This window comes from Clarias gariepinus, chromosome 19 (assembly GCF_024256425.1).
Source record: "Clarias gariepinus isolate MV-2021 ecotype Netherlands chromosome 19, CGAR_prim_01v2, whole genome shotgun sequence".
Taxonomy (NCBI): Eukaryota; Metazoa; Chordata; class Actinopteri; order Siluriformes; family Clariidae; genus Clarias; species Clarias gariepinus.
Window position 1 is genome coordinate 25,157,905 of NC_071118.1, and position 27,348 is coordinate 25,185,252.

Below are 27,348 nucleotides of genomic sequence, written 5' to 3' on the forward strand. Positions count from 1 at the left end.
GTGGCAACCAGTGGAGAAGTGTTCTCTAGAGTGACGAATTGCGCTTCCCTGTCTGGCAAGCCAGTGGACAAATTTGGGCTTGGTGGTTGCCAAACACATTTGGGATCAATTAGAGAGGAGACTGCGAGCCAGGCCTTCTTGTCCAGCAACAGTGTCTGACCTCACAAATGCACTTCTGGAATAATAGTTAAGAATTCCCATAAACACACTACTAAATCTAGTGAAAAGCCTTCTCAGAAGAGTTGAAGCTGTTATAGTTGCAAAGGAAAGGGCCAACATTGGAACTGGAAGTTACTCAAGTCTGTATGCATGTGAAGCCAGGCAAGCAAATACTTTTGGCAATATACAGTAGGAAGTGTGTGTGTGTGTGTGAGCCAGGGAGTCCAGCGTCTACCCTGTCTCATGCCCATAGTCTCCTAGGATAGGTTCTATGCCCCTAAATCAGTATAGACTATGAGTGCTTGAGTGATATTGTTTTCCTCATAACCTTGCAGAAACCTAAAAGCATTCCTGGAACGTTCTATGAAGTTAAAATTATTAGTTTGGGATAATACATTCTTTAAATATAGTTCAGTTTTGCAGTGGAAAGACTTTTCCTCATAGTCCTAGTGTGGTCACAAGTCCGGATGTGAGTCACACACACACACAAAAGTCAAACCAGTTTCCATCATCGAGCAGATTTTTTCTCTTTTGATCCCTGCGTAACACTGAACTGTTACCATGTTAACGTGATGACGCACGAACGTCATGACGTAGCGCGTCACGTAACGTTGACCGGAAGCGTCGACAGGGCGATTGTTGTTTAGGAACAGCGAAAGCGATGTTGTAAACGTGGAGCGCAACCGTTTTGAGCTTTTATTAGCGGCCCGTAGTACGGCTGTACAACCCTAAAATCCTCCGGTGATCCATGGTGGGAGGGTTTTAGTCCGTTTTTTTGTTAGTTGGTTGTTTGGGGAGAGCGGAGTGTTTTCGGAGGGTCGCTAGCTAGCTGAGCTAATCGCATGTAAACAAGCAGAGGATCAGCTGGGCGAAGAAGGCGAGTCGGGGAGCTGCACTGATGACAGCCGAGCATCTGATTTATTGCATCTGTTTCGCATGAGAAGATCGGGTTGCCATTGTTGTTTAGTCCAGATTGAAGAGATTGCGTGTAATATTGCCCAGGACACCTCCCTCCCTCCCTGACTCTCTCTCTCTCTCTCTCTCTACCACATTTTGCTAGCTGCAGTAGAGTAGTTAGGCTGACAGACAACTTGTGCAGGTTGTGCTATTTATAGCCTGATGAAAAGCATTTAAGATCAGAACAGAAACCGGTTTGAACGAACAAAATCCATGAAGAGGTTTTGATTTGGAGCTGCAAGAACATCTTACATTTCACTGGAGAGAAGAGTTTAGAGGTAATGCTGCATCAGCACTGTATGTTAGATGCTCTACCTTTGCAATCAGTTTGTTTCCCACCTCACACATTTATTTTTCTCTTTCTCAGCAGGTATTACATTTCATGCACTGTCCAAATATGAAATCTTTTTTTTTCTTCTTCTTCTTCTTAATCTCCATAGTTGTTGAAGTTTGGAGAAGGTCAGAGGCACGCGCCTGTGTCATGGCCCATCAGCAGATGCCCAGCTCCCAGAAGGCCCTGATGCTGGAGCTCAAGTCTCTGCAAGAGGAGCCTGTCGAGGGCTTTCGCATAACACTGGTGGCCGAGTCGGACCTGTACAACTGGGAGGTGGCCATATTCGGACCCCCGAACACGCTTTACGAAGGGGGATACTTCAAGGTACGCTCGATTTGTGCACGATCAGGGGGCAAAGCAGATGGATTTTCTTCTAGTCTTTCTAACCAGCATTTAAAAGGGCGTACTGTGCAGCGTTGAAAGGCAGGGATAGGATTTCAATCAGTAGGTTAGGAGTAAGAGTCCTTAAAGGAGAAGTTTTGCAAGTTAAAAAAAAAACACGCAAAATGTGCTTTATAGACGTATTCAACTTATCATTTTACCCTAAGAATCACAATAAATGTACATTAATTTTAATTATCAAACGTTAGAACAACCATTTAAATACTTATCAGATTAAAAACAATTTGTAAAACGTGGCAAAGTTTTTCTTTAATTTTTTGTATAATTTTTTTTTTTAAGCGCGCATTCTTTATTAAAAAGTTTCCAAAAAGGAAACACGTATTTTAGGGACCAGGATCACCAGCGATACGATATTATCACTATACCCAGGTGCTGATTCGATTTGTATATGGGTTCTGTAAGTTTGCGATTTTATAAATACCCTGATTCAGTTTTTTATATTTTTTATTTTAAATAAGTCTGTCCTACGACACAGGAACTTGCTGCCTGCCAATTTGGGGGCTGCACTCTGAACCCAGCGCCTAATTGAGATATATGAAAAAAAATTCACTGTTCTATAAAGTACACATAATTTAATCTTAATCTGAATGTGTGAACAGTTTAGAGCCCGCCACCTCTAGGATTATAGAAGGACGGCAAAATTTTACCATCTCAAACAGAAGCATATGTAGTTAAAAAAAAACATAGATTTTGGGTTCAGTGTGGCAATGCATGAATTAAACAAGATGAATTAGAATTTTTTTTCCCCCATGTCTCCTGGCTTTAATTGAAAAGAAGAAATGTAATCAAACTGTAACAGATTCTGCATAGAAGAGGTTATTATTAAAGTAGAATTCTGACTGTGGTCTAAGTATAGACAAAAAAAAGAACATACTGGTAAATTGGATATACTGGGTGATGGCATGGAATTTGGTCCAAATAGCATTAAGATTTGCAGTGATGCATAAATAACTTGCTATGTAAATTTTACACAACGTCATTCTATGGTACTTAGTGTAGACTCCTGCTCCAGGAAAGAGTCACTGGCGCAGCTTTATACAAATGAGAGAAGCCTCTGTGTTTTGAATTTCTCATAACCGTATTAAAGTTAAGATCATAGCCAGGTCGGTGTGTGTTCACTTTGCTTGTGTTGCCTCTCGTAACCAAGGCAAAGCAGTAGTAGATTTGTCATTGATGTTGAGAAGATTTCACATGCGCGCATTGGATAGTGATTACTTTTCAGTGTGGCACGACTGCAACACAGTGATGAACGTGAAACGCACTGCGCAGGGGATTTTGTGATTTCGTTTTCACTTCTAAAGGCAGCATCTACACCAATTCTCTACCTTCAATTCAAACTTCTCTATTGGTTGCTGGAATTGTAGTGAACGTTTTGCTTTTTTAAAGAAGTGATCACTAGCCCTAAGAGGAGACAGCTTCTGTGATGGCGTGACGTAACACGTCCAAGCGGACTCGCGCCGCCAAAGATCTAACAGTTATATCAGCCGAATGCTGGGTGTTAGATTAACACGAGGGGGTGCACGAACACCAGCCATATGAGCGCAACCGAGGTCTGACGTGGCCCAAGTGAAAGGGATTCACTCAGCTGCAAGTTTCTCATTACTACTCACACGGGGCCACATCCGTCACAGTACACGCGCCTGTAATGAGTCAGGATCTTGACTGTAATGGGCGGTGTTATTTCTGTCCTGTCATGTTTGTGAACCATCATAAGTCAAACCCCCCACCCCCCCCAGCCCATTTATCCTCCTTTCGCTTTGATTTATCATTCGTTCTTGTTCTCCCTCTGTCCCAGGTGAAGTGATCTTTATTCACTTATTTATAGCTACGGCAGATAAACGGTGTCCCAGTAGGAGAACTGAAATAGAGAAGCGTATAGCCTCTTTCAGTTCTCACATAAAAAAAAATAAATAAAAAAAATAAAAAATAAAAATATATATATATATATATTATCTTTAATTACTAAATGCCGTAATTGTTGCTACGTTTATGGAGAATAACGTGATGTTATAGAAAGGTGTGTATATATATATATAAAAATGTTTACTAATATTTATTTTGCTTCACACCAAAATAGATTAAGTTACTTAATCATATGGAGCGGTCAAATGCTCTGCTCTGCTCTGATTGGACAGAAGGTGTCAGTAGAAGCACGGTTCGGACAGCAGAAACATGCACGGTAGCTTAATACGAACTAATGTCCCCGTTCTAATGTGTATAGTAGCAGCTTATACAGGGGGATTTATATAGCAGACAGATTTTTTAAAAATATTTGAATTATTAACGAATTAAACCGTGTAATCGTCAACATGGTGATTTTTTTGTTTGTTAATTTGTTTATCAGGAAACATTTGAGTAAAGTAAGTTAGCACTTCGTAACAATAATTTTGCCTTATTTATGTAGTTTATCAGCACAGAAATGTCTTCAGGATAAAGAACTAAGATGACTCTAGGTAGTTTTAGGTTTTAGGGATGGGGATCACCAGGGATCACCCGATACAACGTTATCACGATTCACAGGTCTGTATTGCGATTCTGTATTACGATTTTATAAATATCCCGATTTAATATAAAATTTTTTTAAAAATGTAGCAATTAATTTGCTGCTCACAGCAAGGATGTTGCTGCCTGCCGATGTGTGAATAGTGTGCGCCACCTGTTGGATTATAGAGGAATGGCAGCATTATATCACCGCGAATGCATGCATGCACGTATAAAAAAAAAAAAAAGATTTTAATACGTCGCTAAATGTTTTTTTCCCTCATTTCTACAAATTTTTTAAAAATGCGCTATATTTTTTTCGGTAAATAATAACTAATTTTAATGAATTAAACATTATTCCAGATGTTGGTATAAGCAGAACACGACCGCGACCATGTGGGGGGGGAAAAAAAGTCTATTCCGCGTACACGCTGTACTGCGTCACGTACACGCCCCAGGCCGTGCATTGCTTTAGTATAAAAGCAGCCATTGCCATGTTTGTTAACGGCACATTACAAAATACCACATTGTTGTTTATTCCTCACAGCATGTACATTAGTAGGCTGGAGTAACAATGAGATCATTGCTGACCGATGATGTCATGGTGCTTAGTGATTTTACTGCTCACTCAATGCCACTATAATGGAATTTTGTATTTTTATATCTATATTTTATGTAAAAATATTAGCTTTGATTGGAATTCAGTTATTAGTCTGTGTGCTGAAGGAGGGAATCATGATGTATAGGTCGACTATATAAAACACAGATAACAGAAATATCATTAAAATGCCTCAATGTAGTGCTAATATGCTAATAATTATGAAACCTGAGGAATTCTATTAGACTGTAGTAAATAACCAGAATAAAAAAACAGTGCTGTGTTTGTGTTAGCTTAGCAACATCCTCCGTGTGCGATAAGATCTCAGCTGTCATTGTCGTCATTATCTTGCGCATCGAGTAGTGCTGTAAAGGCGTAAAAGCTCAGAAGTCTGAGTCTGGGAATAGAAGCGAGTTTTGGTGACGTAAGCGATGACGGAATGCTAGGACAGCGACGGTGATAGTGGTATCTGTGTAGAAACACACTCGGGCTCCTCCCATAACAAAACTAAATACACAGTGCCAGGAGAGTTTTTTTTTTTTAATCAGAATTGAACAGGCAGTATCATAAAAAAAGAAGAAAGGGCAGGGGTTCTGGCTGAAATTCGCCTCGCATAGGGATGTTAATGCAAGCGTTTTAATACGCTACAGTTTCTATAGTAACAGCTCGTTCCTAGAGACTCAGATGACGTATATTGACGTCATCTAAAACTTTTTTTTATTTTTTTTTTATCGTCACCTTTCTTTGGTTGAGCACTATCCTTTTAGGTTTTAATGTGTTGTTGGACAATTCTTTTATCTACGTTTGGTATTATTACTACTACGTTTCGTAGTAAATCTGCTTTGCATCTGCCTGCATCACATCACACCACCGCATCGTTGATTATTATGCTAGAACAGCATACTCAGATATGTCTTCTTTATGTAGCGTAGCTTAACTACCCTTTGATTGCTGTGCATGGGAACTTGAGGGGTACAGATGCAAGTGAAAGAAGGCCATAATTAGGCTTAAAAAACTAAACAGATCCATTATATACTGAATGGTTCATTGTAAGTCAAATAGAGTGGTGTACAGAGGCATAAATATCAAAATCGCCTCCTTGTCCAAATACTAATGGACCCAACTCTGGAAATTCCTTCGGGATTAATAAAGTTTTTTTCTGTTTATTGTTAAAGCTTTGCACATATACAAAGTTTTGTTTGGAAAAGCATAATAAAATAATCATGCTGCTTTTTTTTTTTTTGCTCATATAGGCCCATATAAAGTTCCCCATCGACTACCCGTACTCGCCACCGACCTTCCGCTTCCTAACCAAGATGTGGCACCCAAACATATACGAGGTAAACTTACCTTATAAAATACCATTTATGGTGCATGATTGTTTTAGGTAATATGTGAAAAACTATTGTGTGTCCATATATGACTAATATAATACTTTTTTCTGCATCAAGAACGGTGACGTGTGCATTTCCATCTTGCATCCCCCCGTGGATGACCCTCAGAGCGGAGAGTTACCCTCCGAGAGGTGGAACCCTACACAGAATGTCAGGTAGCACTGTTCTTCACTTAAGACAGAGCATTTTTTTTTCAGTTTCACTCTAGTCTTGGTGTGTTTTGTTTTTTTCTTTCCTTCTTCTTTTAGAACTATCTTGCTGAGCGTGATCTCGCTGCTGAATGAGCCCAACACGTTTTCCCCAGCTAACGTAGATGCTTCAGTCATGTTCCGCAAGTGGAGAGACAGCAAGGGAAAGGACAAGGAGTACGCCGAGATCATCCGGTACAAACATTTTATGCTTGGTGTTAAAACAGACACAAGCGTGTACAGGTTCACGTTATAGAAGTTGTAGAAACACAAAGGAAACGTTCCACACTGTATCTCTTTAGCGCTTTAAAAAAAAAAAACCAATTATTTAATGAAGTGTCATTGTGTTTAGAAAGCAGGTGCTGGCCACGAAGGCAGAAGCAGAGCGGGACGGCGTCAAGGTTCCCACCACGCTGGCCGAATATTGCATACAGACCAAAGTGCCTTCCCACGACAGCAGCTCCGACTTGCTCTACGACGACCTGTACGACGACGACATAGAGGAAGAGGATGATGACGAAGACGAAGCAGAGGCCGGCGGGCCTGCTGGGGACATGAGCGCAGACTGCTACGGCGACGAGGAGGACTCTGGGAACGAGGAGTCTTGATGCCGTGACGTTGCCCCTCCCCGTTCCCCCTTACCGCACCCCTACTCCACTGTACTCCACTCTGTCTCTGTTCAAGCTGCTGATCTTTTCCAGTTTGTCCCAATCATCTTTTCTTCTTCTCGCACACTTTCAGTGTGAGGTGTGACCCTGCACTGGGTTTTTTTTAAGAGCCCCAAGAATGAGCCCTGGCAGAGCCTTTCAAGCAAGAAAAGCACTCGCACCACTTTCATTACCCTTTTTAAAAAGAGAGAGAGAGAGAGAGAGAGAGGGTAAGGAAAAAAATAGGTAGTCCTCTGGGTTTAGTGTTTAACTGATTTCTGAGGAAATCACATCAAATCAAGAATCTTTACTGCGAATGTAGTTGATCAGTTTGTTGTCCTTCTTTAGCTTCGGATCAGAGTATGACTTTCTGTAATTTTTAAACAGAAACCAGACATTACAGTATAGATGAACGTTCGTATTAGAAAGCCAGAAAACAAGTTTTTTTAGTACTTTGGTACTACTCTACCTCTTTGGTACCATCTCCCACAATGTGAAAGAAGAATCGGATCAGGTATAGACATTACAGTTCCGTCAAAGTTTTTTATTATGATTATTATATGTATAATTAGTAGTAGTAATAGTACTGATTATCAGTTTTTATTTATTTATTTTCTAAATAGTTTTCAAAGGTGAGATACATCCTAATGATTTTATTTGACAATTTGCAAAAGCACTTATAGATTATATTATGGATCAACAGTTTTATACCAAATAGTATAAATAGATTCTTTTTTTCAAAATTCCTTTAAAAATTGTATGTTTGCATTTGGGGTGAAAAATGTTGCAATTTCTCTATAATCCTACAGGTGGCACACTATTATGATATTCTTTCATTGGCAGGCGCAACCCTCCCGTTTTATCTGGGCTTGAATAAAATTGGAGGTCTGTGTCAGGAAGGGCATTTGGCATAAAACCTGTGCCAAGTTGTTGTGTGGATCGGATGGTCCGCTGTGGCGACTTTTCGATGGGAGCAGCCAAAAGACCAACAACAACAATTCATTGGCAGGCAGTATATCATCCTGTGTGGTAGAAGCAAATTATCTGTTACTTTGAGAATTGTAACAAAATCAAAAAAAAATTTTTTTTTGGATATTTATAAAATCATGATACGTACAGAATCGCAATACAAATTAAATCAGCACCTAGGTATCATGATAACATCGTATCAGGTGGTTTCTTATTGATATTCCCGTTCCCGTCCTGGCTGATCAACCACATTCAGAGTAAAAATCTCATGTGAATGAATTCTTTCTTTAAAACACCAAAATCCTTTTAATACCCACAGACCTGTTACATTTCCTCATCATCGAATCTTCCTCAGCCTGCCTCGAAACCTCAGGGCTTTTCGATACTCGCGCCTCCCAGTGTGTTTTTCTTGTCTGTATCTATTGAAATTCCCTATAGCTTCCCGTCCGAAGTCTCAGCTTTGTCTCATCCCTTCTCCATTTTACAGTTCCCGAACTGTCCTTAGCTGTAGCACGTGACGCCGATTTTCCCCTTCTGTTTTCACAAAAGATCCCGAGTGCTTGACTCCCACTCGGCCACCTGCGTATGATGACCGATCGCTCTGCTTTCAACTAGTTTTCCAGGTAAGTATTTGAGATGGAAGGACGAAATGGTGAAAACAGGGATGCGTTGCATGCGGGTCGCACCTTTTTTCGAGCCCCTCGAGCCGTTATATTTAAGTGTCAAAGGTGGTAATGAAGTCGCATTCAGGTGCTACAGTAGTATAAACTCAAAACGATCGCAGCATCAGCATGGACACCGGGATCTCAGCTACACACGGAGCAGAAAGGCGCTGACCAGAAACTTGTTAAGCTGACTTTTATGATGATGAGAATGCTGTTAAGTGAATACATCCAAGTTTTGGGCCTTTAAAAAAAAATAAAAAAAATACACGATTGTTGCTGGTAATAATTTAACTGTGCACAATTTCTGAGTATATGCATTTAGTTGCACCGTGAATTGGTTGCACCTAACCATTGCTATGTTTTATTTTCTCTTGCTTTTAATTTTTTTTTTCTTCTTTTTTTTATTAGAGCTGACAGCGTTCCAAATTGTTTGACTTGAACTTGATTTTACCAGCTGTTCTGGTCTAGGGTTGGAGATTACAGACTGCCGAGGACACTTGGCCCATCATGATGTCTTAATAAGCCTCCTTAAATCCAGACCAAAATTTTTAGCTTTGTCAGCTGTTTTTTTTTTTTTTTTTTTTTCACGAGCATGCATGTGTGTTTGTTTAAATGTGTTTTATGAAATGTGTCTTTATGAATCAAGGCACAGTCTGTGCCCACAGTGACAGGCTGGGACTTCGAACTAATTGCACCCGGGGTCTCGAATACACTCCTTGTTTAAATCCCAGCAAATTAGCCAAGGACGCTGATGATGTTCCTGTTTATAGAAACTCTTACGAGGAGATTTGCAAAATCGGGAAAATCAAGCGGGACAACACTCAGCATTCTGAAAATAAGCTGGAGCTAACGGACAAGCTTTCAGGCTCATTGTTGTCCATTGAAAAGCATTCATGTTCACAAGGGGGAATACAGGAGACACTGCGCACAGTGAATCATCCAAATGAACTCCTCGTACCCTCATCTAAAAGTGATAATTTTGTTCAACAATGGATCGTCTGTTATTATTTGTGTGTCATGGGTGTGTTTTTTGAAATGTTCACCACCATTTAGGATCCCTTGTCACACAATACGGACCTGAACTTGCAATCCTTTATCATGCCTTATTAAGGATGCTGAATGAGTTCATGATGGTTTGCTTTAAATTTCTTTTATTTCTCTTATTGTAGTGTTGTAACAAACCGAACCACATTAAACAATTATTCACTTGAGAAAAAAAAAAAACAGCAACAAGAATTTAATTTTTTTTTACCCACAGGTGTGTGTGTCCGGCAATATTATGACATGTTATTAAGGAATAACACAAACTAGGGCGTGAGATTATAGGAAAATAATCAATGACTGAAGTAGTGGTTTGGCTAAAAATATTGTTGCATACTCTAATATTTTATTTCAGCGCATTTAGCTTTGAGTATAATGCACAATTATGGTGTCCAGTTCATGTGTAAAAATTATTCCTCATGCTCCCAAAATTACTTTCACTTTTTGAGCCCAGAAATATGGCCGTACTATCAGGCAAGAAAAAACTCCATAGATGTGATAATCTGGTCATTCAGCACATTCAGGTCGTCAGCTGACTTTAGTCTAGACACTGTCTCCAGAGGCTTGTACAGTGGACACTATGCATGATGGGTTCATCGCTTCATGTGCCTCCTTACTTACCCTGACACGCCCATAACTCTGGAATAGGCTCCATCAGACCACATGACCATTTTCTGTTGTACTGATAATCGCAGCTGACATTTATACTGTCCATGTTTTAAATGTAAATACGACATTGCCAAGAGTTTAAGTGATCCCCTTTATTGATTTTTTTCTGATCAAATGTTTTCCACAAAGTTCATGGTTAAACAAAACCATTCCAGGTTTAAATAATGTGTTGGACAGTTCTTAACCTAACGGCGGTGATCTTAAATCTCATTAGGCTTTTTTTTTCTTGCTCAATATTTTTACCTTTCCGAAATGCTAATTATTATTTATTTATTTTTGCCAGGCAGACTGTCGTGGGTCAAATTGGGTAATTTATCTTATACAACACGAATTTAGCAACAGTTACACATTTTGTATTTATTAAAATGTCATACATTTTGTCAGTTACATGGTTAAAATTAATATCGTGGGATGGCCATGAAATAAATGAGTTCCTGTTTTAATCTATTTCTTAAAGCTTATAAGACTTTTGTCTGTAAAATGTATATGTAGCCAATTAAGAAATCTAAAAAAAAAGTTTAAGAATAGTATAAAATTAATAAAACACTTCAGGACATACTTGATGGTATAAATGACAAAATCACTCACAAGTTCAATCATTTTTATTCGATTTCTTTAGCATATGGACCTTTACCACACTGTATCACTATGATTTATGGGTTATAGCACATAAATGACTTATAATTTGTGTGAATAATTGTAAATGCAAATTAAAAAAAGTCTATGGCATATTTAATATACACAGTTTCTGAGAACACATTATATCCCATGAGTGCAACAAATTTGGAGTCACTGTTTGTGTTCTGCCTTCTCCAAAAAGTGCTGTACGTGTTTAAGAGTGTCTTGGAGATCCGTATACTTCGCGAGTCTGCACGCCTCGTCTAGCTTGGCCCAGCGGTAATCCTGGTGCTCGTCTGACAGTTTGACCTTTATACCAGGCTCACGGAGCTCAGCCAGCCAATACAGGACCTCCTTCTCCTTACCCCGCACCTGATAATGCAATCTCTGTAGAAATCCATCGACGACACGGAGTTGCTCTTCGCCCAGACCTGCCTCCTCCTGAGTCTCTCTCCACGCGGTGGTCAGGTCGTCTTCTCCAGGGTCAACATGGCCTGAAGGACAGTGAGAACAGTAAGACCTCTGGAACAAAGTGGAAATCTGTAAATATGGCATACTAGCTAGTAGACAGTATGATAGGCACCTTTGGGTGGGGTCCAGTGGTGTTCTCCGTATGAGGTTTGCAGAAGAAGGTACTCGATGTTGTTTGGGAAAGGAGGTTGTGCCAGGCGGCGAAATATTATAAAGCCGCAAGCTCGGAGTGCCATGATCTGAGGAAAAGATTTCAAAAAGGAGATAAATACAGTATAAAATTAAAGGTATAATCAGGAAAAGTCAGCTAAAGTTGATGTACTGTATAGCTTGTGGCTTTATTCTTCCCTGGAAATAATACCCCTAAAAGGAACGCATAAATCCATGACGTGCTAGTGCAAGAAGCAGAACCACTGTTGACGGATAAGTAAACACCAATTTGTTGTAATTGCTCCAAGGTTGGTGGTCCACATTATCTGTTTGATCTTTGATTACAATACCCAGAATGCCACAAAAACAATATTTAATTCCTAGATAAAATATTACTAAACCATCCGATTTAAAAATGATCATATCTTAATCGGAATTCATAACTCTGAAGTTTACATCACAGCAGGTGAAGTAGATTTGGTTTGTAAAGTCCATGATTTCAAATTCCACTGTAGATGGTTTAAGCTTGTGTGTAAATCTGTACGCCATAAATACAAGTTCTTGCAAAAATCATGTCTAAAAGGGGTTGTTTGCCCTGTCAGTCAACATCCTAACCCCTTTATTTAAGCTTTCTTTAGTGAATACATTTACCTAAATACTTTAAATTTGTACCCTTGGACTACTGCTGCTGTAATCGTAAATCACTCATCCCATCAGTTATCCACAATAGACTCACACAGAACATCAAATCAGTTGATTCATTTTACATTACACACTAACCATCCATATGACACAAAAGACGATGGCATACTCATGGCATCTCAAGAAACTGTTCCTGGCTTGCTCATTTGTGATATAAAATGTCCGGCCATTTGAAATTTACTGGAACTGGGTTAAGAACCCTTCAAGACATGATCAACATCTGGAAGGATTGTGAGCCTATCCCAGGAGGTGGGGTACACACACTCACACTCCCACACTCATTCACATACAGTACTACAGGCAATTTAGGAATGCTAATTAGCATGCCGTTGGACTGTGGGAAGAAACCGGAGTACCTGGAGGAAACCCACCAAGTTCCCACAGGAAGAACATCTGTTCACATCTGTCTAAAAATAATCAGAAAAAAAGCTGCAGTTTGCTAGGGGTCATGTGGTCTGATGAGTCCAGACTGACCCTATTCCAGAGTGATGGGTGTCAGCGTAAGGAGGGAAGCGCATGAATCTATAGTGGGCCCAGTACAAGCCTCTGGAGACAGTGTTATAATCTGGGGTTGCTTTAGTTGCTCAGGTCTAGATGCAGTAATGTATGAATGTATGATCTGAATGTACTGAATAACCAGATTATCATTTCTACTGAGTTTTTTTTTTTTTTCTCCATGATGGTACGGGCTAATTTCAGGACTCGGATTGATTAAGAGTGGTTGTAATCAAAGCTAGAGGGGACTGAATGAAATCTTAGAGTGTGTGTGTGTGTGTGTGTGTGTGTGTGAGAGAGAGAGAGAGAGAGAGACCAGGCAATGCAAACCTTCACCCAGATTGGTGCAGAATGAATGTCTATTAAACCACACTGTCAAGTAGATGTTACTAAATATAGCTGAATTTGCAGACAGAAGTAAATCCCACTTACAATTCATTCCTTAATGACAAAGACTGTCTAATAAACCTGCTAAGAGTGATCTGATCCCTCAAAAACACAGCAAATACACTCCAAATGCTCACCTTTAACAAAACACATGGTTAATTTGTTTCCCCTGGAGATTTGGTGCCCTTAGATAAGATTCATTCACGAAATATAATTGTTTACTTACGTCAAAGTCGCCTCGCCTTATTATATCTGAAGCACCCAGACTGACCACACGTTACTTCCGGGTTAGAACGCGACCACTGCGCAAACGCTGTGACGTATTGATGCGCGCGAGTGCGTTATTTCCTTCCTGCGCTCTAATACAGTATGCGCAAATCCTACGCTGGCTTATTTGTATGTTATCTGTGTTTAAAGCACATTTCCATCAACTATTAATTCCCTTATCAGTTTATTTGTTTAGAAATAAAAACCACAGCTGCGTTGTTGTTGTTGTTGTTGTTTAAACCTATGGTTATTTTAAAGTGTTAAATCTTATTGTTTTTATTGGGATAAACTATTTTTGGTCACATTTTTTAAACTTCATATAATTATAATTAAGTTTAGATATTGTATGTGTAATAAATGCCATTCTAAAAAAGGCATTTATTTTTCATTTTCAGTAATTTTCCGCTCATGCCACTCTAAACACCTCGAATGACTCATTGCAGCATCGCCATAAACTTGCTGAATCAAGTCAAACATTTCTGGGTCAGATTTGTCCAGTTTCACTCAGAATTTCAAATTTTGTGTTTTAACTTGCTGGCCATGATAAAATCGCAGAAATGGTAATACAGGTGGTCAGAATAGCGCAGTTGCACAGCTCTCCATGTACACAGGGCAATGTCTTTTGGCACACTGACTTATGAAGGCCTGTGCTCCCTGTGACTGTGTGTGCAGCCTTGGGCTGCCAGCTGTTGCTGATGCCAACTTTTTGATGCCACCTCATATTAACCTTCCGAGGGTACCATAACAGGTAAAATAGCGTTGCAGAGGTTATTATATAAATATTACCTTTATGTGATATAAAGATGTCTAACGTTTTAAACAGTATCTTGGTACGTGTTTCATGGTGCCATACTACGGCCATTCTATAGTATAGGTATGGTTGTACCATATTGTGGTATATGTACTATATCAGCAAATAAGTAGCATGGTACTGTCAAAATATTCCATGGTAAAGGTGATGAATATACCATGGCAAAATTTCTTATGCTTAAATGGCAGGGGACAACTTTAAGGGACTGACAACCAAACACAGGGCACAGGCGCACGAGCACACTTCCACACCCAGTCATACACTACGAGCAATTTGAAAGTTCCAATCAGCCTACGATGTATGTCTTTGGAATGTGGGAGGAAACCAGATTAACCAGAGGTATGGATCCCCGTCTTATTATATTTATTTCTAAGTGGTTCGTTTTTCACACGAGACAATTGAACAAAGTAGTAAAATATGCACACAAAATACTTGAAATGAAAAAATGAATGGAAAATACTTGTGTATGTAAACGAACCAAAATATGTGGACGAGTAGATTTTGCCCATGAGTTAAAAAACTAAAAGGGAACAGATTGTATCTTGTGGCCTCAATAGATACAGTATATGTTTATTTTAATTCCAAGCCATGCAACCATGCTAAACTCAGCCTAAAATCAGTATTATGTATAATAATCTGTCACATCATAATCCAAATATATTATTGTACATTTCATTATTCGGTTGAATCCAAGGTGCCATCATTTGTAACTTTGACCTGAGACACCTGAATTTGTAATTTAAGGTGAAAAAAGGTGAATATTTTTTTTAAATAAAAAAAAAAACTTGTAAAGTCCAAATTTATAACAGCATACCCCTGACATGTAGTGTCATAATCAGTCACTTTATAATTTTAACATAAGCTTATAATAAACAGGACATGATTATATAATATGTTATATAATATATAGGACATGTTCTCTACTACAGGAAATGAGTATTTAAGGAAATTTTTGATTGCAATGAGTTTTGATTACGTGAGTTGAGATAGATTACCGCTGCTGGTGCAGTATAAAAGTGAAAAGTGTAATTAACATTCAGAACAATAAGGGCATCAAAAACATTTATGATTAGAAACATTTATTACTATAATCCTTTTTATGCTGATTTAAGTTTACAATTACAAACAAGGATAAAATGTTAAAAACTTTTCCTGGATTTGTGTATGTGCGTAAAACCCTCTATGTGTTGTGGTAAGATAATGTCAGAGGGTTGATAGGGCTAACTGCTCTTCACCGGGCCGCTCTGATAACAGCTGCGTTAGACCAGCCAGGGGTCCACTTTGCATTTCTCGTCCACTAATACAGCAGGCTGGGAACAAATACAGGTAAAAAACAGCAGAAAACTATTATTCTTAATTAATAAAAATCTACATTATGCTACAAATGATGTTAGTTTTAAGATAGTTTGTGGAGCAGTTTGGAAGACTGCCTACTAGAGCTAGTTTAGCAAATTTGTAATCAAATTTCCGTTTAAACATGGGTGAGTAATTCTACTTTACTACACTGGCTTATTTATACAGTACATGCCTTACATACATATACATTTCCATTTTTTATTTACTTTTCAATCCTTAACTTTTATTTATTAAAATATTTAATGTAATTGAAATCTCTAAATTGCTACATGATTACATGCTGTATATCAGTGGGATGTTTTCTATGCAATTTGTTTATACTGTATTTACATTTATATTTATATACAAAAAATTATAATTCTAAGTATTGCTGATTGCCTGTTTAATTGCTTTTTAATAATTTTTTCTTGGATATTATGTGTTATACTTCAACTTAAATAGAATTACTTAGTAATTCTCCTCCCCTACTTTGAAACACAAACATACCTATAAAATAATTAAGCATTAATACAATATCGAGGTGGTTTAATATAAAGTATATTGATCCCATTTCCAGCTGATCACCATACATAAGTCATGTATATGTACTTATATCACCATACAAGGTCATTATAATTAAACATTATAGACCGACTTTACTGCATGTTAGCTATCATATTACTAATGATAGACAGGCATTATTAAAAAAATTATATTATTTTTATCATTATCATTATATTAGTAATTTCAAATACCCTTCTGTGTGTCTTTTATTATATTTTATTGCCTAACAGTCCATGAGCTGCCACTTCAAATAAGCTTCTTGGTGTAAAGTGGAAAGTAATACACTACAATTCGGTGTTTACAGATTATCAGGCCATACAGCAGTAATCAATTAGATTAAATAAACTGCGAATGAAAACACCTATTGTTTTTTCACTCACTATATTTCGATTTTAAAGTAATTAACCTTTAATTTATTCTCTGCCATGATAATCTTGATTTATTTCATTGCTTTATCCATTTTTTTCTTTTTAGCTGCCAGCCAAAACAGGCTGGATACACCTCATAGAAACAATTATGTGGGCATTCCTAAAATTAGTCAACCATAAAATCTAGTAAAATTGCTTGTTTAAAGCCTATTGTAAGCACCATTTAATACGGCACTCAATTATATTGCAGTGTATCTGTATGTAGGCTTAGTGGTTAGTGGTAGCTCTGTCACCATGCACCTCCAAGGTCCGGTTATGATTCCAGCCTGGTCTGTGTGTGAGTTTCAATGTTCTCCATGTGCTTTGTGAGTTTCCTCTGGGTTCTCTGGTTTCCTCCCACAGACCAAAGACATGCAGAACTGGGAATAAATATAATGATCACCATTAGCCTTCATGGGTCCTAGTTGGACTACAGAGATACTAAGAAGGATGGATAAATGTATCTGTATATAAAGTTGAAATGAATGATTATTTTCTAGAATGAGTGAGATCCTAAACTGTAAGACTGTCCTTATAGGCTCTCTGCCGCCATGTCCAAAGAGGAAACCGCAGAATCTTGTAAATCATTCTTGGTGGGGACCAAGAAAGACCTCATCGAGGCCAAACGCACTAGTTTTACTGTGGACGACAGGAATCTGGCCATCTTTTACCACCAGGGAGTCTTCTACGCTTTGGACCAGCAGTGCTATCGTAAGTACTTCTTGTTCTGAAACTTGTTCTCCTTATACAGTAAGTTCCCATTGGCGTCATGATTTGTATTCGTACTCTCTAAGTGAAATGACAATGGTCTAGAGGGCTTAATGTTTTAGCCAAGGCTCTACTGTGTACATATAAGCTTATGAATCAGCAACCTTGTTGCTCCCTGTAGGATTTCGTGTTTCTGCTTGAACCTGACGAGATTAGAATGTCAATTAGGGGTGAGTGGGTAAGAAAGATTCCCACAATACAAGCCCATATTACGAAATTGGGTAAATCATGGTGGGAACATAAAATTTGTTTATGAATTGTACAAATTATGCATAAATAATAAAAATAAAAACATCCATGATTGAATCCATAATACATGCATTTAACCATTCAGCGTTTCAACCAAGAAAATCTCATATTTTCCTTCCCTTCCCGCAAGGTTCTTTTTGCTTTTTAATAAACAATAGAGTTAAAAGTAATATGGTTGAGATACAGAAAAAAAAAATGTGGTTAACCAGCATCCATTCCAAACACAGGAGGACATTGAAGATATCTCACTCTCACCCATTCTCTATAGCGCGCTTACCCTGTAGGAAAAGCAGGATTGCATGAATGCAAAAAAACAAAAAGTCCTTGGAAGTAGTTTAATGATTGTATTTATCTTTTTTATTATATTCAAAATCCGGCAGCACCAGTGGCAGGCCACGTCTAGACGATTGTTAAGGGACCTTCTAGTTCTCATATAATGAGTTGCTGTGTTTTTTTTTTCTCATGTAAGTTATTTATCTATATACCAAGATGCACATTGGTTGTTGTGGGGGATAGTTCATGCCTTTTACCTTTACATTCAATACATTTTTGTAAATGTAACATCAGTGGGATGCAAATGTAATTTAATGAGATGTAATAAGCATTTTGTTTAGATTTTTCCTCTTTTGTTTAATGATTTATAATTTAACTGATTGTTACTTGTGTGCGATTTTTGGCAATATTTAATTTAGCGTCTTTAAAATTGAGATCTGAATCTAATCTATCATGAATGGAGGTATTAATCAGTCATCAGTGCCTTAATATCTTAGAGCGGATGTTTTTTAATTTTGTTTTTTTTTATCCCCCAGCATGGTATGGCCTTTAGATTAACCCACAGGTTCAGGGTGTTTTGTATTTTTGGACGTTATGGTCTAGGGTCATTTTAAAATATCATATTGAGGCATGGAGGGAAAATAAAAATAGGAGACGATAAATAGAGCTACTTGAGAACCCAGCTCAGGTAAAACCTTTTTTTTTTTTAGAGTCCTTCAGAGACTCTCTTGAACTTGTTTTTTTATCTTTATTTTTATTCTTCTAAATTTTACAACCTAAAATGAACCAGTGCAAACTTGAACCAGATGTGATGCCTGTTGGGATTTTCTTAGGATTATTACAGAATTCTTACTTGTTTTTAATGTTATTGTATGTATTTATCTAGCATAACATTAAGTACATAAGATTCAATGGCAAAGTTTCGTCAAATGTTTTATTCCTCTTAAACCACAGCAGTTAATCAACAATTATATATTTTAAAATCTATCCATGAAGGACAAGTACAGTAAAAGTAGAAGTAATTCTGTTTTTTTTTTAATGTATTATAGGTGTTTATTAAAATCCTGCTCCATAACAAATTATATATATATCCCGAAGGTGCTCGATGGGGTTGAGGTCAGGGCTCTGTGTTAGGGCCGGTCAAGTTCTTCCACACCGAACTCATCTAACCATGTCTTTATAGTCCTTGCTTTGTGCACTGGTGCTCAGTCATGTTGGAACAGAAATTGCCTTCCAGAAACTGTTGCCACAAAGTTTGAAGCATCGCATTGTCCAAGATGTCTTGGTATTAGGATTATCCTTCACTGGGGATAAGGAGCCTGATTGAAACACCTGAATTCAATAATTAACAGGTTGGGCCTAATATAGTCCATATATTTGCCCATATAGTGTATGATACAAGCACAATACTGCCATGATATTCAATATTAGGATGAGTATATATAAACTTCTGATTGCAAATGTATCTTAATCTCATTACATATTTCAACAGTTTCAGGGCAAAATGAGATATCTCCATTTGGGCAGATTTGAATAAAAAAAATAGCTAACAGGAAATATTTTGTGCATAGTTGCTTTGAATTACAAAGGCTTTAAAAAGCACAAGTTCCTACATTTGACACCCAAATAATTTTGGTTATTTTAGTGTAAAGTTTGGATGATTTTGCAAAATGCTATAACTCCACAGGTAGTTTAGGTGGGTTTCCTCCAGGTACTCCGCAGTTCAAAGACATTTAAAGTAGGCTAATTTCCATTCAGAATACTGCCTGTAGTGTGTGAGTGAGTGTGTGAGTACATGCGTGCTTGTGTGCTGCGATGGATTGGCACCCTGTCCAGGATGTATCCTGCCTTGTGCACTAAGTATTTGTACATTTCTGTTTTTAACAGATGCTGGTGGATCTTTGTTAAATGGGGATATTGAGGTGAGTTTCCATGAATGTAAACATGAATGAACTCTAACCAAGACAGAAAGATTAGTTTTTAGAATGCATGTTTAAAATGAGAATTTCTTGATATTTTTTTGAATTCAGGAAATTGACAAGAGGCTTTGCATCGTGTGTCCGAAGCACAAGTACAAGATCACCCTGGCAGAGGGCGAGGGGCTTTACAATGCCTCGAATCCAAAGGACAAAGACCAGCCACCTTGCTGGAAGTCCAAAGGCATAAAGCAAAGAATACACAAGGTGACTGAAGTGGACGGGAAGATTTACGTGACACTGTCCGACATCTCCAAGTTCATCGAGTCAGACTTTTATCAGACAGAGCAAGGCAGAGCGCAGATAAAGAAAGGGAAGGATTCAGGCGTAGATGAATCAGTGAGCAGCTAATTGTCAGGCGTGACTAATGAGAAAAGCTTTCTGAATGTATGAGGACAGAATCTGGCAAAAATACTCACTGACAGCCTGATGATGCAGCACGCTGTTAATCCACTGTGAGATTGATTATTCTTCTGTCACAGCATGCCCTAAAGTGCTTTACTCCTCTTATACCTCAGCAATTTGCCAATACTATCATTTTTATTTATTAAAGAATGACACTTTTGCAATCTGTGTATGGTTATATTTAACATTGTGCAACATTTGTAAAATAAACAGTCTTTCTCTTACTAGCCTCTTTTTTTTCCCTTCTCATCACAAAAAAAAAGTACATTACAGCGCTGGTACTGGAGGCTCCTTCCAAAATTGTCCTTGTAGGAAGAATAAGAAAAAAATGCCCATGCTAGATAAATACAAAGATGAAGGACATTTTGTAAGTGCAAAAGAGGGCTCTAGGAAAGACGGTACTTTTCTGTAATGATTCTTTTCTCCTTTGTAAACACAACACTACCATTAATATTCACAATCACCATCCTGAGCCACACACAGTTGTATTATGGTCCTGCCGTAACTGCTTCTTGCACAAACATGTATGTATATTTTAACATCTATATTTGTTGTAGCTTAAATTGATTAATACATTTTGTGTAAAATGATTTATTTTTTGTTTTTTGGTGTAGACGTACACCGTTGATTGGCAGACGGAGAGATTCAAGGACACACGGCCATTTAGATCTGATTGCTGTTCAGTCTAGACTGAGTGACTCAGGAAATGACATATTTTAGTATCACATTTTATAATCCTTCACCTTCACAATGTTAATCTCTCTTGCACCGTAGCACTGCATCCAGCTATGCTCTGCTCTTCGGTTCGTATTTTAGAGATGGGACACATTACATTGGAAGTTTTAAGATGACGAAATACAGTATAATACCTTGACCAAAATGGCCAAGCAACATGATTTATTGGCTTTAAGAAGTCTAATAAATGTTGGTAATATAAAGTAATATGCATTAGCTCTTATCAATACTTGCAGTTATCCAATTAGCCAATCATGTTGCACCAAGGCAAGGCAGTGCATAAATTTGTGCGGATACAGGTCAACAGAAAAATGATCAGCACTCTTTCACGTCTGTCAGCCAGGAACTGGAAATTTAGGCTACAGTGGGCACATGGTTGCTGAAACCGAACAATGTAAACCGTCTAGTTTTGGTAAGCTGTTGTTCCAACACTTCCATTTCCAATTCCATTTCTTGGAAGATAGTAAGGCGGGACCATGAGTGTATCGAGGCATTCTTTCAATGCTTGTCATGCTGGTGTCCCGGTGTTAGGTGTATTATTGGGTCAAAGACCGCTTTATAAGTTTCATGTTCCGAATGTCCTGGATTTCTTACCCTGCAGTCCAGCAGTGAAGAATTTTGTGCACAGTTTGTGCAATAATGGACTTTTTCTTCCCCTGAAGTGGGAGAGTTTAGCGAGTCAAAGAATGCTGTACGAAGGAGGTGAATGCGCTCTCATGCAGAAATAAGGCCGCTCTCGAGACTACCCGACTATGCCCTTTTCATTAATACGAGTCTACCAAAAGTGACCGCAAATAAAGCGCTCCGGAAGCTTGAAACATCTGGTATATCAAGTCTAATTACAGATGATACGGGGTTCTTCATAAAAGATACAGAAACTGTGGGGAAAAAAATAAAATGGTCATGACAATCAATCAATTTGGATTGCTTAGCAGAAACATATTATTGAATGAACATTAAACAGTGTTGCTCATAAAAAGGCATTACATTTTATTATCTGCCTAGCCAAAAGGGAGAACATTTACCCAATATTTCTGTTTGGTTTTTCTTTGGTTAACTGTTTGGGAAACCATTTCTTAACAATCTGTAAGTGCTTTATGTTGGTTATTATATTGGATATTTAATAACATTCTTTTTATGCTTGTTATATTACAAAGTGAGTGAACCTGTCCTGTGTAATTAATATCAAACATAATGGGAAATGTCCCAAATTGCCTGTGGTGTGTGAATGAGTGTGGGTGGTATGTGCAAGTGCGTTCCCTGTGATGGATTGGCACTCTGTCCTTGGTGTACCCGGCCTTGTGCCCTATTATTATTATTATTATTATTAATTGTGGTTATCATTGTTGACTTGCACCCTCAGGTTCGATTCCCCCTCAGGGTTGCATGGAGAATATGCATGGAGTTTGCATGTTCTCCCCGGACTTGGTGTGTTTCCTCCTGGTACTTCGGTTTCCTCCCACAGTCCAAAGACATAAAGATTAGGCTAATTGGCTTTCCCAAATTGAGTGTGTGAATGTATGTGTGTGTGTGCACTTTAATGAATTGCCATCCCGTTCTGGGTGTACCCCACCTAGTGCCCTAAGTCTCTTAGGATGGGCTCCAGGCCCCCCTATGATCCTCGTCCAGATGTGATGATGATGAATAAAACTTAAAAAACAATGGAATGGTAAATGCATATGAGGGATATGGGGGCGAACCATGATTTGAATGTAGGAATTATTAATGGCGCCACAGTGGCACAGTGTTTTAGTACTGTTGCCTTGCACCTTTAGGATCCGGGTTCGATTTTCGCCTGTGGAGTCTGTGTGTATGGAGTTGCATGCATGCTTGGTGGGTTTCCACCAGGTATTCTGGTTTTCATCCACAGTCCAAAGACATGCAAATTAGGCTAATCGGCATTCCCAAATTGCCCGTGGTGTGTGTACTGTACGTGTGTGTGTGAATGTTGACCTATACCACGGTAGTAAAAATGGAAGGAAATACAATGGTAATCAACATCACTAGTTCACACAGCTCATTCACACACTACGAGCAAATTGGGAACATCAATTAGCCTAATCTGCATGTCCTTGGACTGTGGGAAGAAACCCACCAAGCACACACAAACTCCATGCACACAGGCAGGATTCGAACCTGGTCCCTAGGTAATAATTTCTATCCCTCATGCATGTACTGTAACATGCCATTGTTTATTTGATTTCATTTTAGTGGGATTTTCCCACTGTGTGTGTGAGTGAGAGAGAGAAAGAGAAAGAGAGCTGTGCAGATGTGCAGGCTGCTGTTGGGATGGCACTGAGCTTGAGGTGGTGGAACACAGGATGGATGTGTTGCAATAGTCTGAGTGCTGAGTCAGGAGTGCCAACTCAGAGCTGCTGCTGCTGCTGCCGGATCATTCCCTCCTCTCGAGGTGATTCGGGGTTGAATGCCTGGCGGGGAGGTTCGTGGATTCCTTTTCTTTTTTTCTCCACGTTGTTCTGTGGTGAACTTGTGCGGTGTAGCGCTGCACACTGCGGGGTCTGGACGCGGGCTCTGGTGGGGGGGCTTCTCGCGCTGGGTCTGCTCACTGGAGCATTGCGCACCGCACACACACACACACACACACACTCTCTCTCTCTCACACACACACACACTCACACCACTTTTGTCTTTCCAGCGGCTTGTTTTTAAGCGGAATGAACACCGAAACACAGCTCGAGACGGCGGGACTCGAGCGGTCTCGCGCGTAACGCGGACGGATTTCGATGGAATGTTCGAGGTTTTTGAGGCTGATTGCGCAAAAAAACGTCTGATGGGAAAACGTGGCGCTTGAGGACGTGCTCACCAAGCTTCATGCTCTCAGCTCAGGGGACCATGTAAGTTGGACAAAGCATGACTTTAAAACTGTCTTGTTTTATGTTTAATAATAATAATAATAATAATAATAATTTTTTTAAAATTAATAATCAATAAAAAATTGCATGACCCATGCATGACACTGTTCCTTCAATGACACCTTGTAATGCAGAAATTGCATCATGACACAAATAGTTAACAGCACATAGGACCCCACAGCTGCCTGTTCTACAGTACCATGACCGTAAGTTCCTCCCTGCAGCCAATGTTGTTGTCCCCCACCGAGCAGGTCTGTCCACATAGTGGCCCTGGGCAGCGAGTGTCCCGGGGGAGTGGGGTCCGGAGAGGAGCCCGCCGCTCCAGCACAGGTGCAAGGAGGACTGCTTTGGAGCTACCTGGGCCATGGAGCCAGAGAGCTGGACCCTACGTCCACCACTCCTTCCAGACACCCGCTGAACCCAGCCTTCATGGAGTACCAGTCTAGGGTGTTCGGGGATGTCCGAGTGATGGTGCGTGACTGCCCCAGCTGGGTGAGTCAACTGGGAGAGTGAGAGAATGTGGACATGTGAGGGAAAGACTGAGTGAGCGAACGTGTGGTGGATGTGTGAGCGGGTGAGTGAGTGGTTTGGTGGAGAAGAAGTGAAGAGTGAGTATTGTGTGGTAGATGAAAGAGCGAGTGAATATGGTATAGGGTATAAATAAGTGAACAATAAGTGATGTGATGTGGAGGATGAAGAAGTAAATATTGTATGGTGGATAGGTTAGTGAATAAATATTGCACGGTGGATGAATGAATGAGTGAATTTGGTGTGTTGGATGAATAAGGGATTGAGTATTGTGTGGTGGATCAAGGAATAGGTGAAATCGGTCTGCCAGATGAATGGGTGAGGGACTTGTGTGGTGGATGAATGGATAAATGGATTTGGTACGTTGGATAAATGAATAAGTGAATTATGTCCTGGATGAACGAGTGAGTAAATATTGTGTGGTGGAGAAATGAATGAGTGAATTTGGTGTGTTGGATGAATAAGTGATTGGGTATTGTGCGGTGGATGAATGAATAAGTGAAGTTGGTGTGCTGGATGAAGGGGTGAGTGACTTGTGTGGTGGATGATTGGGTGAGTGAATATTATGTGTTGGATAAACACGTGATGACTATTGTGTTCGATTATACAATAACATACTGGATGAATGTGTGGTGGATGAATGAATAAGTGAATTTGGTGTGTGGGATAAAAAATGGATTGAGTATTGTGTGTTGGATGAATAAGTGAGCGATTTTTTTGTATTGGATGAATGAGTGAGTGACTTGTGTGGTGGATGAATGCATAAGTACATTTGGTGTGTTGGATGAAATAAGTTAATTTGGTGTGCTGAATAAATTAACAAGTGAATTTGGTGTGTAATATGAATGAGTGAGTGACTTTTGTGGTGGATGAATGAGTGACTAAAATTATTATATGGTGAATGAACAGGTAAGTCAGTATTGTGTGGTGAATAAATAAGTGAGTGAATGTTGAGTTAGGGTGCATAATTAAGGGAACAGATATACCATGTAGTGAGTGATTGAATGAAAAAATGAATATTGTATGGTGGATGAATAAGTGAGTAAATATTATGTGGTGAATGAATAAATGAGTTAATTTGGTGTGTTGGATGAATGTGTGAGTGAGGATTGTGTGGTGGATGATTGAATGAGTGAATTTTGTGTGTTGGATGAATGAGCGGGTGATTTGTGTGGTGAATGAATAAGTGAATTTTGTGTGCTGAATGATTGAATAAGTGAATTTTGTGTGCTGGATAAATGGGCTAGTGTTATGTGTGGTGGATGGAGTGAGTCAGTTTTATGTGTGTATGGAGTATTGTGTGATGGATAAATGAGTAAGTGAATATGGTGTAGTGAATGAATGAACGAGTGAGTATGGTGTTGTGGATGAATGAGTAAGGGAATATAATGTGGTGATGAACAGGTAAATGAACATGGTGTGGTGGATGAATGAGTGCGAGATGATTGTGTACTGAATGAATGAGTGAATAAGTATTGTGTAGTGAATGAATAAATGGCTTAGGCTAATTGCCGTTTCTAAATTGCCCGTAGTGTGTGATTGACAACTGAGTCTGGAGCTGAGAATAGCTTTAGAAATCGCGGATATATCTCTAGGGTGGGGAGAATCTGTTGCCCGATGTGCCGGATGGCACATGGAAGGACCAAAATACCAAAAAATGACAGACATCAGTTTAGAGTACTTTCCATGTTAGAAATTCCCAAATTATAGTAGGGGACTAAAAGGAAGAAAATGCAAAAACGTTTAAAAGTGTATGCTTCGCTTTTGAATATGTACGTTATAAAATTTATAAGTAGGTTTATGATGAGTAATAGTTGCTTCAGCAGGTGTACTGTGAATGAGTAAATGATCAAATGATCAAAAATAACAGAATTAATAGGTTTGTAAGAGATTTTAAGGAGATTTCTTATTAAGACACGAGAGTTTGGCATATACTTTGGGAAGATATCTTGATGATGTCGCGAAAATGCATTGTCTTCATACTTTTTGGTTCTTGTCTCAATTCCTCACTCAGGACTTGTTGGACAGTGACTGGGCCAGCGTGCGGAGTGTTTTGGAGCAAGCCGATATCGTGGTCATTAAGTATTCCGTAAACGACAAACTGGCCTTCCAGCAGGTTCGAAATGGCTACGCCCCCCGACTCCGCCCACTCCTGCGCCATTGGGGCATGCCTGTCATTCTGGTGGCGGTCGGGGCACGGCTTAACGGTAAGAGATAATTGGCTTCTGCTATTCTGCTACAATCCTTCGGGGTTTAAATTATCAAGATGCTTTTGTCTCTTAGTCAAAAAATTTGCGTATATCCCATGAGACCGCAGCTTAATGTGTTATCACGCTGTAAATTATTGTTTTGCCGGAGTGGCATCGTGCATGAGTGGCTGCTCATGAATTTTTCATCTTTGTCATACACTAATCTGTTAAGGATTAAGGATCAAAGGCATGCTATACGTATCTGAGTCTGTTGGTGCTGAGGTTGTGCTCATTTGGTGTTAATGTACTTCTGCACCGCAGCTTAAAGGTGTCCTTCGCGAGTCTTCAGGAACACACCAAATGAGGGACTTGTTTTTAAATATGCCATTAAGAAGCTTAGGATGTACTGTAAATGTAGTTAAGGAGATAAAGACACAGCATTGGCCCGATTCTTGTTTTATTTCCAGCATTTCAATTAATGAATACTTTTAGCTAAAAAGAACTTTTATACAGACGTAATTAAATAATCAGTGACCCAGACGAAAGCAAAACTAAATAAAACAAACCAAAAACAGTCAAACAAAATCTAACTTAAAAAAATCACCCAACATAAAATAAGGGCTTTTTTATTTGTTTGAACA

General features: G+C 39.0%; 4 protein-coding genes across 6 annotated transcripts in view; 3 read left to right on the forward strand and 1 right to left on the reverse strand.

Moving 5' to 3' along the window:
• Positions 1–765: 765 nt before the first annotated feature.
• Positions 766–7,379, forward strand: ube2r2 (ubiquitin-conjugating enzyme E2R 2). Of its 2 annotated transcripts, none has more exons than XM_053478571.1 (6): positions 766–1,394; positions 1,557–1,774; positions 6,185–6,271; positions 6,383–6,480; positions 6,574–6,708; positions 6,866–7,379. In XM_053478571.1, exons 2-6 carry the CDS (start codon positions 1,598–1,600, stop codon positions 7,119–7,121), a joined length of 753 nt encoding a protein of 250 aa, XP_053334546.1. In that variant the 5' UTR covers positions 766–1,394; positions 1,557–1,597; the 3' UTR covers positions 7,122–7,379. The 2 variants fall into 2 exon arrangements, with proteins under 2 accessions (XP_053334546.1, XP_053334547.1); XM_053478572.1 differs by having other exon boundaries at positions 6,870–7,379.
• A 3,712-nt stretch (positions 7,380–11,091) lies between these two features.
• On the reverse strand, positions 11,092–13,636 carry nudt2 (nudix (nucleoside diphosphate linked moiety X)-type motif 2). 2 transcript variants are annotated; one of them, XM_053478958.1, is made up of 3 exons: positions 13,554–13,636; positions 11,706–11,832; positions 11,092–11,616 (listed from the first exon to the last, which is right to left on the reverse strand). In XM_053478958.1, the coding sequence occupies exons 2-3, from the start codon at positions 11,827–11,829 to the stop codon at positions 11,294–11,296; spliced, it is 447 nt and encodes a 148-aa protein (XP_053334933.1). In that variant the 5' UTR covers positions 11,830–11,832; positions 13,554–13,636; the 3' UTR covers positions 11,092–11,293. The 2 variants fall into 2 exon arrangements, with proteins under 2 accessions (XP_053334933.1, XP_053334934.1); XM_053478959.1 differs by having other exon boundaries at positions 13,465–13,597.
• A 1,977-nt stretch (positions 13,637–15,613) lies between these two features.
• rfesd (Rieske (Fe-S) domain containing) lies at positions 15,614–20,606 on the forward strand. Its single transcript, XM_053478629.1, has 4 exons — positions 15,614–15,731; positions 17,250–17,422; positions 19,889–19,923; positions 20,032–20,606. Exons 2-4 carry the CDS (start codon positions 17,263–17,265, stop codon positions 20,326–20,328), a joined length of 492 nt encoding a protein of 163 aa, XP_053334604.1. The 5' UTR covers positions 15,614–15,731; positions 17,250–17,262; the 3' UTR covers positions 20,329–20,606.
• A 2,876-nt stretch (positions 20,607–23,482) lies between these two features.
• rhobtb3 (Rho related BTB domain containing 3) overlaps positions 23,483–27,348 on the forward strand; it is a 28,964-nt gene continuing 25,098 nt past the window's right edge. Inside the window, exons 1-3 of the mRNA XM_053478921.1 lie at positions 23,483–23,972; positions 24,215–24,482; positions 26,533–26,725. Of these exons, the coding sequence (XP_053334896.1) occupies positions 23,950–23,972; positions 24,215–24,482; positions 26,533–26,725 (484 nt within the window). The 5' untranslated portion in view covers positions 23,483–23,949. The remainder of the gene's footprint in view (positions 23,973–24,214; positions 24,483–26,532; positions 26,726–27,348) is intronic.

Coding starts and splice junctions, on each gene's coding strand:
- ube2r2 (XM_053478571.1), top strand. CDS start 1,598: ATGGCCCATCAGCAGATGCCCAGCTCCCAGAAGGCCCTGATGCTGGAG. Junction 6,272..6,382: donor GGCACCCAAACATATACGAG/GTAAACTTACCT, acceptor TTCTGCATCAAG/AACGGTGACGTGTGCATTTC. Junction 6,709..6,865: donor GAGTACGCCGAGATCATCCG/GTACAAACATTT, acceptor CATTGTGTTTAG/AAAGCAGGTGCTGGCCACGA.
- nudt2 (XM_053478958.1), bottom strand. CDS start 11,829: ATGGCACTCCGAGCTTGCGGCTTTATAATATTTCGCCGCCTGGCACAA. Junction 11,617..11,705: donor CCACTGGACCCCACCCAAAG/GTGCCTATCATA, acceptor ACTGTCCTTCAG/GCCATGTTGACCCTGGAGAA.
- rfesd (XM_053478629.1), top strand. CDS start 17,263: ATGTCCAAAGAGGAAACCGCAGAATCTTGTAAATCATTCTTGGTGGGG. Junction 17,423..19,888: donor TTTGGACCAGCAGTGCTATC/GTAAGTACTTCT, acceptor TGTTTTTAACAG/ATGCTGGTGGATCTTTGTTA. Junction 19,924..20,031: donor TGTTAAATGGGGATATTGAG/GTGAGTTTCCAT, acceptor TTTTGAATTCAG/GAAATTGACAAGAGGCTTTG.